This window comes from Ostrinia furnacalis, unplaced genomic scaffold (genome assembly GCF_004193835.3).
Source record: "Ostrinia furnacalis isolate ACB-3 unplaced genomic scaffold, ASM419383v2 OfSCF1896, whole genome shotgun sequence".
In the NCBI taxonomy this organism is placed as follows: domain Eukaryota; kingdom Metazoa; phylum Arthropoda; class Insecta; order Lepidoptera; family Crambidae; genus Ostrinia; species Ostrinia furnacalis.
In genome coordinates, this window is record NW_021132135.1 from 103,014 (window position 1) to 120,212 (window position 17,199).

General features: G+C 33.5%; 2 protein-coding genes across 2 annotated transcripts; both read right to left on the reverse strand.

Moving 5' to 3' along the window:
- Nucleotides 1-4,303: 4,303 nt before the first annotated feature.
- sing (MARVEL domain-containing protein sing) lies at nucleotides 4,304-8,124 on the reverse strand. The gene is made up of 4 exons (XM_028306195.1): nucleotides 7,460-8,124; nucleotides 6,791-6,973; nucleotides 6,061-6,201; nucleotides 4,304-5,161 (listed from the first exon to the last, which is right to left on the reverse strand). Exons 1-4 carry the CDS (start codon nucleotides 7,604-7,606, stop codon nucleotides 5,084-5,086), a joined length of 549 nt encoding a protein of 182 aa, XP_028161996.1. The 5' UTR covers nucleotides 7,607-8,124; the 3' UTR covers nucleotides 4,304-5,083.
- Nucleotides 8,125-8,407: 283 nt separating this feature from the next.
- LOC114353987 (uncharacterized) lies at nucleotides 8,408-16,303 on the reverse strand. Its single transcript, XM_028306197.1, has 5 exons — nucleotides 16,095-16,303; nucleotides 13,968-14,088; nucleotides 12,293-12,481; nucleotides 11,192-11,314; nucleotides 8,408-9,856 (listed from the first exon to the last, which is right to left on the reverse strand). Exons 2-5 carry the CDS (start codon nucleotides 14,079-14,081, stop codon nucleotides 9,782-9,784), a joined length of 501 nt encoding a protein of 166 aa, XP_028161998.1. The 5' UTR covers nucleotides 14,082-14,088; nucleotides 16,095-16,303; the 3' UTR covers nucleotides 8,408-9,781.
- Between the last annotated feature and the right edge of the window lie 896 nt (nucleotides 16,304-17,199).

The following is a 17,199-nucleotide window of genomic DNA, read 5'->3' on the forward strand; positions in this document are numbered from 1 at the left end:
CAGCGCAGGTTGTTTGCGCAACTGTTATTGCTCAAAGAGCGTTGACTGCACTTCTGCTATAATGTGAGCTATTAAGACAACTGTAGCAAGCAAATGGACTTTTTAATCTAAGGGCTAACATTTATTGAATCTCTATTGTATAATTTTTCAGAAATATATTATATGTCTGTAAAATTCTAAATTGCAATTCAAATAAAATAAGTACCTAGATTAAGATTAAAAATATTCTGAATTTTATGAGTTATTTAAATAAAATTAAGTGAAACAAATCCTAAATGGTTTGGATATTTTAAAAAAAACTCATAAAACTCATTTATTTTTGCAAGTAGGCTTATATAAAGCACTTTTACACGTCCCAATATTAACCCTACCATTGCTTCGGGACAATAAATGGGCCAGTGCTGAGAAGAAGCAGCGCAAGAAACTCAGTCACTATTGTCAGCCTCCTTTTCAAGGGTTTACAGTCTTTAAAATATACAAATTATAGTCATAAGTATTGATGCGAGCTAGGTAGTTAAACATTCCAAACATTTTTATCTTTTATACAAATCATCAACTTTAAGGTGCTTTTGATATGTGCTTTATAAATGGGCAATTCTACAACAGTTTGTGGTAATTTATTTGAAAAGTTTAATACATTTCCCCATAAATGAATTACCAATCTTATGCAGTCTGAATAAAAAAATTCATAGTTCCAACGATCACACTCTTCCTTCGGTAGAAATGGTTAGGTAACTTTTCATTGACTAAATTAGTGTACGATGTGGAAAAACTGCATTTTCACAATTTCATGATAGTATGAATGAAAATGAATATGAAAAAATATGAAATCAGCATCAGTATCTTTAAACATTACAAAAGTAACTGATGTATCTTAAAACCGTTATAGTTTTCCTTGAAAGTTCATGAAAATCAGTATTATACGAATTTTTCCAGATTTTTCAAGCCAACTGTTTAGTTTTTAGAGGGGGGGGGACGCCCTACTCGATCAAAAATTGGCACTTAAAACTTTAATAATTTGCAAACAGATCCCTAAATAGAAAAATCTAGAGCTTTTGTATATGGGTTTTTAAATATTGCCGACTTACATTACTTACCAATGTGTAGGTATGCGATTTAATCGCCATAATAATATGGTGACCAAACTGCTTCGTTGGATCTAGGTAAGATGTGATATTGAAACCATTCAATTGTTAGTTTTTGTACCCAAAATAATTATATTCCGTAGCCGTTAAGAAATTACCTACTTAGTACAATAGGTAATATCATTATATTTTGAAAATTTCATTAGTTAGCTAATAGCTAATAGTGACCATCATGACCATGAGTATCAAATTCGCAAATGACCCGTTAAGTACTCGTAATTCTCGCATTTTTATCAGCGATAAAACTTTTTCTTATACAATAAGTTTTCATAATATGATATCTTGGGGACAGCCTGTGTGGTCGTATTCTTGGGCACATCTACTTAATATTTTAATGCAAGATGGATTACCTATGCAGAGGTAAAAAGTAGGTCACCCGGCTGCCTTATCACTTTCGAAGTGTTGAGCAATCTCATGCGCCAAAGTCGAACGAATCACCTTCGTTTCTACACAATGACTTTACAAGAGGTAAGTGAAGGGTAACGAAGGTACTGCATAGCTGGTTTATTTAAACACATTATTTGGTTTTGGTTTATAACACAATAAAATCTTAGGCTGGGTTGCATCATCTTACTCTAACTTTGACAAACGTCAATAATCTGTCAAACTCCATAAAAAAATGCACCGGTTATCGTTAAAGTTACGGTCAAAGTTAGGTGGTGCAACTCATCCTTAATCTTCAAAATTGGTCTAAGATGTTTCTATTTAGACAAGATTTGCAGTAAGCTTATTAAGTGCACCACGACGACATCAGTGATGTTTTACAGTTACTCGGCTCTACATAAGATGTAAGGAAAAATAAACAAAAAATAATAATTTCCAAGTGCATATTTCTTTCCGTCAAGTCCAAGAATTGAACTTCCGGCCACGCTGCTATAGCGTTTTACCTCATTATTGCACTATCGTGCTGTCTTTAAGGAAGTACTTAGTTGAACTTTAATGTTTCTTGCTAGTTATATATCGAGTTTTCAACTGTTGACTCACGAAATTCATTCAAATGTTTTTACTAAACATTAGTTTGATGTCCCGAAGTGGTGATAAGGCAAGCTATTTTTGGGACATGTAAAAGCGCTTTTCGAAAGCCTACTTGCCAAATTATTATATTCTTAAATGTGTCATACAATAGTCAAATCGCCTTACAAGCAAAAAAAAACTTAAGGAATAAGGTAGACTGAAGTCTTTATCTTGTTGGAACTAAGATATATGTACAATGTACACATACATAATTCGCATTAAAATGTAGGAACATTTGTAAATAACTGACGACTGATCGGTGTAAGTAATATGGAATATCTTTTTTGATATTAAAGAATATCGATAACAGCGGACATCATCCAACCCTATAATGTATACTCTGCCATTTTAACAGTATATTATAAGTATCTACGAGTAAGTGCAATAAACATAATATTGATTTAGTTAATAATTAATACTAACTCCTATCTCTGCAAAAACAAGATGATAACAATATTTTAATCTGTTAATTATATGTTGATCAAACAATTATTTACGTGACTCTAGGTGAAACACTAAGTATAAGGTAACTGTAATATTATTAATTGTTTGTAATGTATTTAGCATTCCATTTTGTAGATAAAATTGTAGAAAAATTTAAAGTTTAAAATGGGGAGATGGTGAACGATTAAACAGGTGTCTGAAATTAACCTTTAGCCTGCTAGTTTTTTTCCGTCCATATTTTTTTAAGGTAAAGATGGTGTTACATTTCTTCTGAGGTAGATCACAGCCAAGCATTAGCCCGTTGGCAGTTTGCTTGGGCGCTCCACTTTCACAGGCTTTGAACGAACGTTTCTGCGAAAGTAGTATTGAAAGCTGCAGGGTGAGCACTGCTATGGACCACTACCAATCGTAAGACAGTTAATCTACTTTTCGATGTTATTGTACTTTGCAATTTTTATTGAGTAGATTATTAGTTATATTGACTATGATTTAAAAAACTACAAACAAACGTAGAAAATAATATGTCGAAAGGAAAACACATTAAAATTAAGCGTTCTTCATCTTCTGCGCCGTGATTTGTAACGACTTTTCTGGCAAATTATGGTCCACCATAGGAGGAGAAAATAATTTTCCAAATCATAATCATTATCCTTATTCAGAAAATTTAAAAAAATTCGCTAACAGCGACTTAACCTAAAAAATATTATATGTTTTTTTTTCATAGCAGTGTAATGAAATAAAGGCAAAGTTATTCATTGGGTGTATGTACGCATTGTACGCCCTACACGTCTTTTGCACTTATAATGCCTCTGATGCCAACGCCATGACATGAGTACATGACATGAAACTCTACAAGGTGTTAGGTAAATGGGTATATGAGCCGACACTAGCCCATGTTAACATGGTCATAAAAATGGTATGGTGAAGTCAGAAAATTGATATCTTCATTTTAATTATTTTATTTTTCATACAAATCTGATTAAATAAAATTTATTTTGTATGAAAATTAAAAAAAATAAAATAATGATATAAAATTTCTGACTTCACCATACCATTTATATGCCCATGTTAACATGGGCTAGTGTCAGCTCATATACCCATTTACCTAACACCCTGTATAATGAAAATTACCGTTTTCATGAAAGAGTTGCATGTCATGCCTACCGGCACCCATTGGGTTCTCCTACCACGTTGCTAATTTTTTTTTTTTTTTTTATGTGATAGGAGGCAAACGATTGTATAAATATAATGTGGAGATTGTAACAAGTTTTGAATGTTAACTAATTTTGCTGCGCAGAATGCTCTACCGGTGTTGGGTAAAATGGTGGTAAGTGGGTAATGGAAGCTCTTGGCCTGTATCTCACCTGATGGTATCGGTAAGCATGATTATTTAATAAGGTTATAAAATATGGAAGCTGATTATCTTTTACGTATCAACCGTCGCACCCAACAGATTCACCAAAATCACAATGGCGGAGTTTAGGTGCGCCGGCGCAGCGCGTACCAGGCACGATTCGCCGCAGCCGCTCACGCGACTTACAAAAACAATAAACAAGAAGAGTTAATTTTTCCTCCTCCGATTTGTGAAGGTCCTGTAGTAAAAACATATCAGCTCAAATTAATAGTAGCAAAATATTCTAAACAGTTATTGCATTTGCCAAATAAAACGAAATTATATATAAATAAATAGACATCCTTTATTAAAGAACATATAAAGTACAACTTTTAAGTATAAAGTACGTCTCTACCTCCGCTTACAGTGTAGTAACTGCTCCTTAAATTTCAAAATATTTAAGTCACCCTTTGCAACTTTAAAATAACACCGTTTCAAACACTCATTGTTTAACAAGGCTAAGCCAACATTTGATAGAAATAAAGAGAAGTGAATAGAGTAGGTAACATAATTATTTGTAAGAGAGAGTAATGGAATAAACCCTCCCCAAAACTAAAATCCTTAATAAGAACGGAATTGGTTTTGTTGACAACAATGTAGTATGTTATTTGATGTTTAACATGAATGAATACTTAATAAACAATGATAACTGTGTAGCAATTTAATATCTACGCCAATACAAATTATAGGGGCATAAGCCGATTTGCAGTGAATAAATAAAACAATCAATAACAATAAAAAGTAATAGCCTTGATTAAGTTATTACTGAGAACTTTTTTATGTAAAGGTTAAGTAATTTAGTTTATCATAACGCCGGTATGAAAACGTCAACGCTATAGGACAGTTTCGACGAAGGCGTTTTATGCTTTGTATTATGTTATACTCCATATTTATTAAAACTTACCCTAACAATACTTCCACCTTAATAATTTACTCTGTTTCTACAAGCAATAGCCAAGAAAAATAAGGAACTAGTTATTTTATTAATGAATATTAGTATGTATTTTAAAACTTAAGCTTATTTATATACAAAATAGCAAGGCATTAATTTATAAACATGGAATGAAAAACATAATTTCGTATTACATCATCGGTAGCCTTTGTGATACTTATAAGATATGTAAGCGTCGACGCCATGAAGTATTCCCACCACCACTCCAATATACTGAAAAAAAATGTAAAGAAATGTATAAATAAAAACAATAAAATATGAAAATAGTACATTGTAATTTATTATTAACCAGACGCCATAAAAAAATCTTATTATACGAGTATGTAGTATAAAATTTGTAAAAAAGGCAACAGTCAAAATTGAAAAATAGTTTTAGGTAGGTACAATTGATATTTTCTAATAGAGAGTGTTCAAAGAAGCAAAATCATTATTTAAACTTCGAATGACAAAACATTTTTACAATCGGTAATGATGATGTTCACAAAAGCAAACAGTTGCCACCTCCTCCTGCGTATTACGTATCCTGTACAATCAGGAATTTTTAACATTATTAAAAAAAAAATAGTTAGGTATTACTTACTCGTAGTGAATTCTGGGTGGGTTTAGGGAAATACAGCTTTAAGGTCTTAAGAACTCAACGAGCTATACTAATTTGTTCGTCCACCTCGCTAATCGCTATGATATTAATTTGTCTAAACAGACGTTCTGCAGACTTAACTAGTTTCTTTAAGTTGAGGATTTTACCTATGACTGAAGAAGTAGTGAACGACAGTCTAGAATTTTATAAAACAATGCCTGAATAGTCTGATTAACATCGCCTTGATTCCATAATCAGATGACAAGAAATCTGTTAGATCAAATATTATGATTAGGCCTATTTGATATTATTTTTATTTGATCTAAGAAGTAGATTGCGTTTCTTGTCTGATGACGAACTTTGCTATCGCTACGTATATCGAAAGAACATTTAAAGAAAAAATGATTTCAGTTGTTATTTCAGTGCTTTTTGCGCTTTATCTATTGCGTAATTATAGACGGTAGTTCTTGAGACTTATATCAAGCCTAAATCATTTAGCTACTGTTTTAAAATACGTTTCAATTCTGACACTCACGTATACAGCAGTCATCGCAGGATATGCGGAGTACATGCTCACCAAAGCATACTTCGGGTATAGATAAATATTCACTGCAACACCCATATACGACGATGCGGAGAGATATAGGAAACACGCAACCCCATTAAACAGGCATTCCTGAAAACAAAAACATAATACATACCTTCAATTGTTTTATTTTTTATTTACAAGACTACAAAATATTGTGCCTACACGTAAAATTAATGTGGGAAGTTTTCGTGATAAGTTAGACAGTCGCACGTCCTTAAATCTATTAAGTTATTATCAAACGTGAGACTTCTAGAACAATAACTGCGAACAATCACGCAGTCATGAATGTAAGAATGCCTTGGATTGATTTGTATAGAGACTCAAATTAAAATACCATGTCCAAAGTTTCTTGAATGTCAAAAATCTTTGCCAGTCCAAAGAATAATTACCTATGCATTATTAATAATTATAGATATCTGCTAAATATGTTTAATTCCGAATAAGTGCATCGATAATAAATACAATCGAAAAAATATACATCGATCACGATTTTACTAAAGATCAATTAATCGATATGTGACGTGTCGATGATTTAAACGATATAAACTTTGATACGTTTATGTCAGTAATCTTTTTGGAAAAAAGTAATACTTGGTCTATAACAAACGTAAAATGTAGATGTAAAAAGGCTGTAAAGTCTGATTGTATAAATTTACTAACAAATTGTTGGACTTACGAAGATAGATTGCCGTATGAGCTGCTGTGTGTTTGATGAAAGGACGTAACTCGCAATGAGCAACGCGGTGGTGAGCAAGCAAGCGGATGCGGTCGTCAGGAAACCATGGAATGCTGAACCCATGCTACCCGCCTCTGACATTCCATATTTAACTAACAGACTCTGGCATAGACCACCTAGCATCTGGACAAGTAGAAAATTAGTCATTAGCACATACTTTTTTTATGTAAGTACTGAAAGTAATTTTCCCAAGATTCCTGCAACAAAAACCTACTCAAGAATTATTTATCTTACTTTAGAAGTATCGGTAGTTTTTCTCTAGCTTATAGCATTTTCTAACTTATTGCCAATGCTTTGTTGCATTAAATTATGCAAGATTTGAACATTGTTACATTGGTTTTCTAAAGTCATTAAAATTACTTTCTACTGACAAAGCAGTTCTTTTGACGGAAAGTTTTAGCGCAAACGTCTTTGTTTCTTCCTTTATTTAAACAATCATAACCATTGATTTTCTTGATGTGTGCCGAAGCTATGTCATTTCAACACAAAAGAAGACAACCAAGCAATTTTAGTCTTCTTATAACTTATGAAACGACTTTGTTTATGTTTGTTGTGAGTGACACACAATGTAAAGTCTTTACTTTTGTATAATAAAATATTGTTACTTACAGCTTCTGCCAGTTTGATGAGCCCATGCTGCGTTGTGAGATATCCGAGGTTGAAGCACTCACAACACCGACAACAGCAACATTTGATGCCTTTGGCGCCGCCGACGCCGCTTGGGGCTACTCGTACAATGGTAGGTCCTCGAGTCATTATTTTATTTTTCACAAAACAAAACACAACACCGAAATAATTTAATTTCGTTCGATATTTAAAAGAAACACAGCAAGAGCCTCACGATGTCTATCCCGTTGCTAACGTTTCTACGATTTCACTGTACCCATCCACATCCCATCCCACAGGAAGTTCAGGAGAGTTTAAACACTTCACAATTTACACGGTTAGCGTTAGTCACAACACAATATTTTTAGACGTTTTGCGAGCACACTAATAAAAGTTCAGCGCACTCGCCCTGTCCCAAATACTTGAGAGATGATGTAGGTCGCCTATCACCTTTTATTCAGATCACCCAAATAAATTTGGAAAGTATAAGTAGGTACCTCCTAATAAATGTATCCCATTCAAACACCAAAGAAGGAGTAAATACATTTGTCTCGTGCCGGGCGGGATGCGTGTGCGCAGCTTTTAAAAATAGAGCGGCGCGTGCGCCGTGGAGGGTTGTATACTATTTCTGGGCTTCTGTTTTTAATGAATGAATGGGGTTAGGAATATTACTGTAAATGGGAGAGTGAATACTGTTTGGGCGCATTATTGACTTTAGTTTAAATAGACGGGCTCAATTAAAAATAAAACAATATCATCGAGGTACTCGTTTTATATTAAATTAAAAATATACTTACATATAAGTAAAATGTACTTATTTGAAATACATTCAAAGCGTTTTAAAAAAGGTTTATATAAATACTAGAAAACTTACAACAGTTACAAAATGCTAAAATAACAAATTATGCACAACAGAGGTTATTTTGAAGAATAAATTATTTTTTTCCAGTCTGCAAAATTCTTTACGTTTTTTTTGACCGTGTCCATTTTCAATAACATCACACTTTTTTTCGTAGTTTTATTTTACAAACTAGTTAATGTTAAATATCGCATGACACTAACTGAAATATGTACCTATTGCCAAAATATAAAATATCAAAAACTGCGTGTACGCAGATATAATATTTTCCTTACAATACAAATGGTTCGAAATTCGTTGGAGTAAACCCACAGTGTGGTTGGCGCTACAATGCATCGTATTACCTTGCCGCTAGATGGCGACTTAAATGAGTATGTAAGTACCTAAAAAATAACTAAACACTAAAATTATTCTTCCTTTGCATAAATACACAGAACGGCATAAGTGTACCTAAGGCAATGATTAAAATTGTTTAGAAAACTAACTACACTACGCCCGTCGTAACTACGCTGTCGTCGCCGTCTGTGTGGTAGAGTCTTTAGATTTGTGTATCAAATAACCAACAATAAGTAAATATAACACAACCCATGTCAATATGGAAGATTGAATATTTTATAACAGTGCATTAATAAATAAGTTTTAACTGACATAATGACTAACTGACTGTCGAGAGTAGGACAAACAAAACCAATGTTAGATTAACAGAATTACTAATTAATTTAACAAAGAGTGGTAAAAGCTGGATAAACGGCAACGTACTAAAGTATTAGGTATCACATTTGACCAATAAATAATGTTTCTTGAGAATAATATCCATATTGTTTAATATGTCCTAAAATCTAAAAAAAGATATCAAAATGAGAATGTAGAAATAGCTTTCATATTATGTTCTCTTTTTTATAAAAATATGTGTTTATTTCATGTCTATGAAAAAGAGGTCGTTGCACCTGACCTATAAATTCATTTCCTTAAAACTATATGGCAGACAAGTTATAAATGGTAGACATCAATAAATATTCTATCACTAAGTAAATGGCTACATTTAGGCAGGATTTGACCAAATACAATACATGAGCCTACCTGTGTAGCCCCCACGTCCGCACCCCAAATTCTCTACCACGTGAATCTAGGGCGGATTGGTGGAGGTGGTAGAAAACTGACTGATGTCATTAAACCGCCTTAAGGCCTCTGACTAGGTTTAACGACTAATCCACAAATATCCGTAAAAAAAATACAATTACGGGACTATTCCCACGTCTCGTTTAACACCTCTGTAACTCCTGTTTAGCCAGGATCTGTCCTGTTATCCCGAAAAATGACAATAACGTAACATATATCTATTTATATTGTAAGGTTTATCTCTGGAGTAATTAATAATATTATTCGAAAGATAAACTTAAACGAATTAATGAGTTTGATCGAATCCATCCTTTAGCTTAAGTGTATTTCCCTTTCTTCCTGAATGCTTAAATGCCGCGGTAGGAACGATTGGCTAGGAACGTGCTGAAAAGGTACAGTACAGCCATGATGAGACCCATAATCTGAAAAAGAAACAATAAACTTTAAGTAAGTACATCACGTGGAAGAGCAGGTTTGTCAAAGAACTTCTAAACTCTAAAGTTCTTTAATTCTATGTAATTCATCAGAGGAGAAAAATTGAGGAATAGATTAGAAATCATTTTATGGCCATAGTTCCTAAGAACTACCTAGTTAATATAAGGGAGAGTCCGCTAATTTGGACCAGTTTTTTTCAATCCCATTTTATACATAGTTTTCTTTTGTTTTTGCTAATGTCCATGGTATATATTAAAAGATACATTATTCAACTTACTATTTCATAAGTATTAATTAACATGATTGTTGTATATTTAGCACAAATCAACAAAGTACGAGTTCCGAGCTTCGGTCCAATTTAGCCAACCGGTTGGATAATTTGTACCACAGGGTTACTAAATTGAATTTCAATAAATTTCTAGCCTATAAAAAAACTATGGCAAAATATTATACGATACATTCTTAACAAATTAGGAAACGAAAAGGAACAGTAGTTAATAACATAGACAATCGATATTGTTTTACACGTTATCACGATTTTGAGTACAAGTTTTGTAATTCCAATTATCGTAACGCACACTTGTACCTAATCTACTTTGCCAGTCTTTTGCTTTCATTTATTGTTAGTCAAACATAACTACGCTATTATAACTTCAAAATATGATTTACTAAAAAAAATTTCAAAATCCTTTGGTAAAGTTCCATACAACTTGATGTGGTACAATTTAGCCGACTAGGTGATAGTGCTTTTAAAAAATCGGCAAAAAATATAGCTTATAAATACCGAAAAATGTTTCAAATAATTGTAATCCACACTAATTTACGCTTCTAAATAATATATTAGAAACATCCTTTGTTTAAATTTAACAAAATTACAAACTAAACATGTATTGTCAAAAGTTACTTGAAAACAATGAAAAAATACTTTTCAAAATAAAACACACGTGTTTGTTGTCACGGCAAAAACCACATGGCCGATATTAATTTATTTTAGTTGTGTATCGCTGAGTGTTGCAATTACAGACATTCAATAAATACTTTACGAAATATGAGGGTGGTACAATTTACCCGGCGGTACAATATACCGAACTCTCCCCTATTGTGTGATCTAAGCAATGACTCTACACTATCTATAGGGAAGTAAAGTCTCTGTCTGAACGGGTAGGTTAATACCACTTTTTTGGAAGGACATAAATGAATTTTATTAAATTTTTGTGCTGTCTACAGTCTACATCTCCTTGCATTTTCAACGAAGCCTTTTGCAATTCAAGCAAAAGCTAGATTTTTAAGCAAAACTACTTACATAAATATTAATGACTTACCGACGCAGCTAAATAGGGCTCGTAGTTTCTGCCATATGAGTTCTTGTAATGGTTTACTTCTATAATAAGCGTAAGTCCTGCTGCCAAATATAGGAGGCAGGCCAGCCCATGGTATATAACCTCCTGCAATGCAAAAAATAATTGAAGTCGTAAAATTTCATCCATATTATTATCCATAAAATAAAATATAAAAAAATACACTCGAATTGAGAACCTCCTCCTTTTTTTTTAAGTCGATTAAAAATACTATTAATGTACCTACATCTAAAGAAAACGTATCGCTAAATGGTCCCCTTTAATGATTGAGGAAGAAAAAACAATTTTTAATTTAAAGGCTGGTAAACCAGCAGCATCGATATGTTATTAGGATATTTTGTTTTCGGGCAACTCTGCCTGAAAAGTCGCAAGTAGTTAGAATATACAGGGTGGAAACGTTAAGTGATCTCACTCGATTATTTCTAAACTATACAAGATATTAAAAAACTGGTTACTGATCCTGAAAGTGGTTCATGAGCTCTTTCAAACGGTACCAATAATAGGTTACAGAATAAACTGGATCTATCTGAAAATTCAATGTTTCCAGCTTCCATACTAAATGTATGCCAGACACACAATATTAGAAGTGTATTTTTTTATTGAATAATAAACTCTTAAAATAAACTCGTAAATTGTATTCTTCTTTAAAACTATTCATAAAAAACATTAGTTTTTAGGCTTTACTTGCTATAATATTGTCAAGTGTCATGACTGTGGTAGTACTAAATGTATGGAAGAAGGAAAAATTGAATTTTTTGATAGATCCCGTTTATTTTGTAACCTAATATTGATACCATTGGATAGAGCTTGTGAAGCACTTTTAGAATCAGTAATCAGTTTTACGATATCATGTGTAGTTTTTAAAATAATGTGACTTTACTAAATGTATGGAAGCTGGAAACATTGAATTTTCGGATAGATCCAGTTTATTCTGTAACTTATTATTAATACCATTTGATAGAGCTCATGAAGCACTTTCAGGATCAGTAACTAGTTTTTTGATATCATGTTTAGTTTAGAAAAAATCGAGTGAGATCACTTATCGTTTCCACCCTGTATACTTACATAAACAGTCTTGGAAATAATGGAGGCCGTCGACAAGGACGCGAGGCACGAGACGACGAGGCAAAACGTGCCGATGAGGAAAGCCACAGCCACCAGCAAGTAGAACAGCTCAGCCTTGGGCGCCACGTGGTAGTAGGGCCCGTGGTCCATGTAGTATGCCATCACACCCACGCATGCTGCACCCAGCAACTGTAAAGAAAAGCCAATTTATGAATTTAATCGCTCCTTTTTTCATATAAATAATCGCCATTAAATGAATTTTTATCCTTGTTTATTAAATATTTGTACTTATTTTAAGGGCTATTAACCTGGTGGCAAAATTTAATGATTTTTGGTCCATTTCTGAATCCCATATTAATGTCTCTTTACATGTCCATCGTATGAACATCAAGCGATATTGAAATCATTTGCCAAGACACTTAACAGTCCTGAATTATTCATACAAGGGCGAAGTTCAGCACAAGGTCATTTTGTGGAAGCAAATGACAAAATAACCTACTACCTACACTTATACAAGAGTCGTTTTATGAGTTCTCCTCATTGACTTCGTGTGTTATACTTATAAACGAGTACGTCAGAATGTTTCAGAATCTCAAAATAAAGCACGCTCCGCTAAGAGTGCACCAAGCAGTTCATTTCATCTTCTGGTAGAGATCAGATTTTTCTGTTCTCAATTTAATGCCGAACATTTTATAACTTGTAGGATCTTACAGTTTCTGTTAAAAACAAATGATGAATAAGGAATTAAAGATTATTTGTTGTTGCCATTAATAACAACACAAGTAAATAACGCAAATGGCCTGTGGAAATGGCATACCAAAACACGATTATGTATAACATTTGATAAAAAATTCAACGTTTTAGGATTTGGTCACCTTCCGCTGAATATATTCACACTCTACAATGGCAGTGACGCGAGGTGATGTCATCACATCGCGGGTGACTCAAGGAAAACGCTAATATTACTCTTTCTGATAACGCTTTTCATGAATATTACAATGAACACTATATTAAAACACTGTGTAGTGTAACTTAATCATTGCATTTTAGGTATTTATTTATTTAACAGTTGGAACAAAGCGTTTAATTTGAAAGAAAAGTTCTCCTTTAAGTATCTGTAAATTATAGCATTTAAATGCCACTTTTATAGTCAATATTAAGCTGTATGTATGTATTTACATAACAAAGAGTTAAAATGATCAATCGGAGTTTTCATCAAAATCTTTCTTCCCACAAGAGTTTTATTGCCACAGTATATTGCCCAACATCGCTGTTGACGTAATCGAAAGTAGGTCACTCCGCACTCGCCTGAACCAAAATATTCAAGGAACACGCTACGCTTTTCTGGACAAGGTTGTAAACATAAAGCAACGGCATGTAAACATGAAAGACGACATAATTTATAATACATCTGCAATTTTAGCCAATACAATAATATGTACTTAATATAATAGATTTAAACCAAGAAAGAATGATGTTCTTTATTTATTTCAGGATGATCAAATGAAAATTTCTTTCACCATTTCATAACATAAGTTCAAATCTGACTGAGTTTGACTCTACATTTCATCGTAAACGTTCGATCTGAGATCCTTATGAATGAAAACAACTTAATAAAGTTTTTCTCATTTCTTTCTAATGTTTTTCCACCTCTGTTCATATTAATGATACTTACTAATTGTGCTAATTTCAGCAGGCCAGGAGTCGAGCTGAGGTACCCGCTGTTCACATAAACCGCGTGGCCGGACGACACAGCCGTGGTCCGCGTAATCGTCACCGTGTGAGACATGGCTTAGCTGGAACATAAAGTTTGCCTAATTAGTCAGGTAAGCAACATCACTAATATACCTACCTACTTATATTGTCAAGGTAAATGTAAACAGGATTTGTAAAAATCCAAAAATGAAACGATCAGTGCAACGAAAGAACTGACTTTTGAAACCATTTTCGAAACTATGGAACAGAAGTTGGTGCTACATATTAATGTTTCCCAAACACCGAGTCCAAGTTTCCCGAACACTAAGATTTTACCATTAATAAAACGGCAAAATTTACACCAAATTCTAATAAACAATGTAACAAAACCTAATTAATGCTAATTTGAAAAATAGCACTAGGCTTTTAACAACTTATGTATGACCGACACGGTAACAACAATGCTGTTTGCATACTTATTGAATGACGTTGACATTGACGCCATCTGTAGGTCCACATCTGAGGTCACATCGGCGAATCCAAGGCAAGAAGGTGACCACGACTCGTGGAAATTTAATAAATAAATGACAGACGTGATGTGATAGTCATTTATTTCAAATAGAAGAAAAAACAACTTGTGATTCGCTGTTCCAAATGAAAAGACCTCTTATTATTATAATTCTATTCATGAAGAGAACGAGATCAATTACTATTAATCGGCTTCCGCCTCTATCATCATATTCGATCAGGGTACATAATATTATGTCATATCCATATTTTCACGTCAATCCAATTTCAGGAAAAGAAAGAGAGGGAATTTAACTACCTACTAACTGACACAGGGACAGATTAACATTTTAATAATAGCGTAATTTAACCTTTAGGAAGAATAAAGAATTCAACGCACGCAAGGAAATCTGGCATTTCAAATTATGGTCATTTAGCGTTACCGTGAAATTTTATAAAAATGGGTGCTTAAAAAACTCAATTTCCGAAAAAGGATGCGTAGGATAAGGACAACTGGTCGGCGAGGCATGACGCCTGCGCAGTTTGTGGGCCGAGGTCGTCTGCCCTCGCGCTCCAATGCGGGCTCGACAGCCAAGTAAAATAAGTATAATAAGTAGGTATAGCATCTTGATTCATAATGTAAATAAAATTACGCGTCCGGAAAAGTGTCATAAGAAAACGCGCCCCTCCGGAAACAATAGTTGTTCTTTCGTTTCGTAGTCTTTTGTTCGTAGTCGTTGTCGTAGTCGTCGTAGACGACGCTTCAAAATCCGAAATTCACGCGCCTCAAACCAACAATATAATCATTAGTTTATTAAGTCCTTCCATCAAAAGAAAAGTATAGTACCTAATAGATAAATATTTTGTACCAAATATCAGCAATCGGGCATCAACCCCTCCGTCGCGACACCATGTCTAGACAATATACCCCTCCGATTTATAACTTAGGGAAAGAAAGTTTTCCCTTTTCAGTGCAGTGCGTATTTGATTAAACAGGTAAGTTAAAAGCACTATTTTTCTTTATCTCGTGTTTAGTAAAATTTGGCAAATAACTGTCGTCACAGATTCATATTGCTTTAAGTACAATCGTGGGAAACGCATTTCGACAGCTCATCAAAAGTAAGTTTGTTGATTGGTGATGTCAACCATCCAATTAACACGGAACGAAAGAAACTCGACACAGGTAGGCACGACACATACATCTCTTTCTTGAGTAAAGAACACCGACTAATTTATTGGCACTCTATGTATTAGTATTGGTAACCTATTTTATAATGCTCTCTCAACTGATATGATTAAAATGTTAATGGCTCATTGATTTGACTTTTCAATGATTCATTCGACAGTATTGTAAGACCAAATTGGTATCGATATTGATATTAAAATTCCAAATAAACCTACCTTGATAATTATGGTATTTTTTCTACGAAACTTCAAAGCTGATTATAATAAAAGCAGAAAACCGATCGCAAACAAACAACACTATTACTCACAAACTTCAATGTGTATTTATCTACTGGTGAACGTTTACTTATCTAAGCACTCAAACAGTTTAACTACAATGAATGGTTTTAGTAAATTGATAAGACTGGTGACTCACCTATAATAAAAAGTTGTCCAAATTGAGAAAATAAACTATAATTTTGAATCACAAAAATCCGCGCTTCGCGGAGCGAGCTCAAACGTCGTCAACTGTGGGTGCACTGTACGAGTGTAAGCCATACACCGCGATCAGCTGGTGACTCACTCCAGTGCGGCGCATGCGTCCTCTCAGCCGCTGGTATAGCTATACCTTCCTTAACTACTACGAAAATTAAACTGTGGTTGTACTCACCGACGTTTAATACACACGTTAATCACAGCTAAAAATAAACCTAGCTGCGCGCCTTAAACATTCTCAATGCAATACAGCAATAAATCAAATCAATCGGAGTCTTGTGTAAGTAAGCTCTTCATTAAAGTAGAAGCTCTCTCTTCGTTAAAGTAGAAGTCTGTTTTTAACGAAAGATATTCAATCTAGAGTCCATTTGTTCTTAATATACTATACTAGCTTACCCAGCCAACTTCGTACCACCTATGTTCATCAAAAATAATGTAGGATTCTAACGGTAAAATACATATTTTTTCAAATCGGTTCAGTAGTTGAGTCTATTCAAAACAAACAATCAAATATTTCCTCTTAATAATATTAATGTAGAGCTGTAGTCTACAGCCTGTAGGTAGAGGATTCTATTATATGTACGAAGGGGCTTCTTGGCGGGAATGTGAAGTGTGTCATGTTAGCAGTTTTGTTTTATTTTTTAAAATTCGTTTGGACGACTATTAATATGTAATAATGGCGCCTTGAAAATTTTGAACTGTAGGTATGTATGTATTTTTCATCTCGAAAAATATTCTAAGATATCGAATGAGAATTTTCAATAAAATTATATTATACCCGCTTTTATCGTGAAATGGTAAATTAAATGTTTAAAACACGCCTGCCGGGAAACTTTTATCTGTAGAGCTTGAAAAAGTCCGCGTAAAATCAATCCTGTGATTCATTTCAAAATATAAAATTCAAAATAATATTACTCCACTATGTTAGTTTATAATAGGAATATCATTGATTTTACATCATAAAACAACTCTCTGTTCACTACTAAAACAGAAAAGAGGTTTCCGTTATAATATTTATTACACAGTTAAAACAAAGTCAGTCCGTT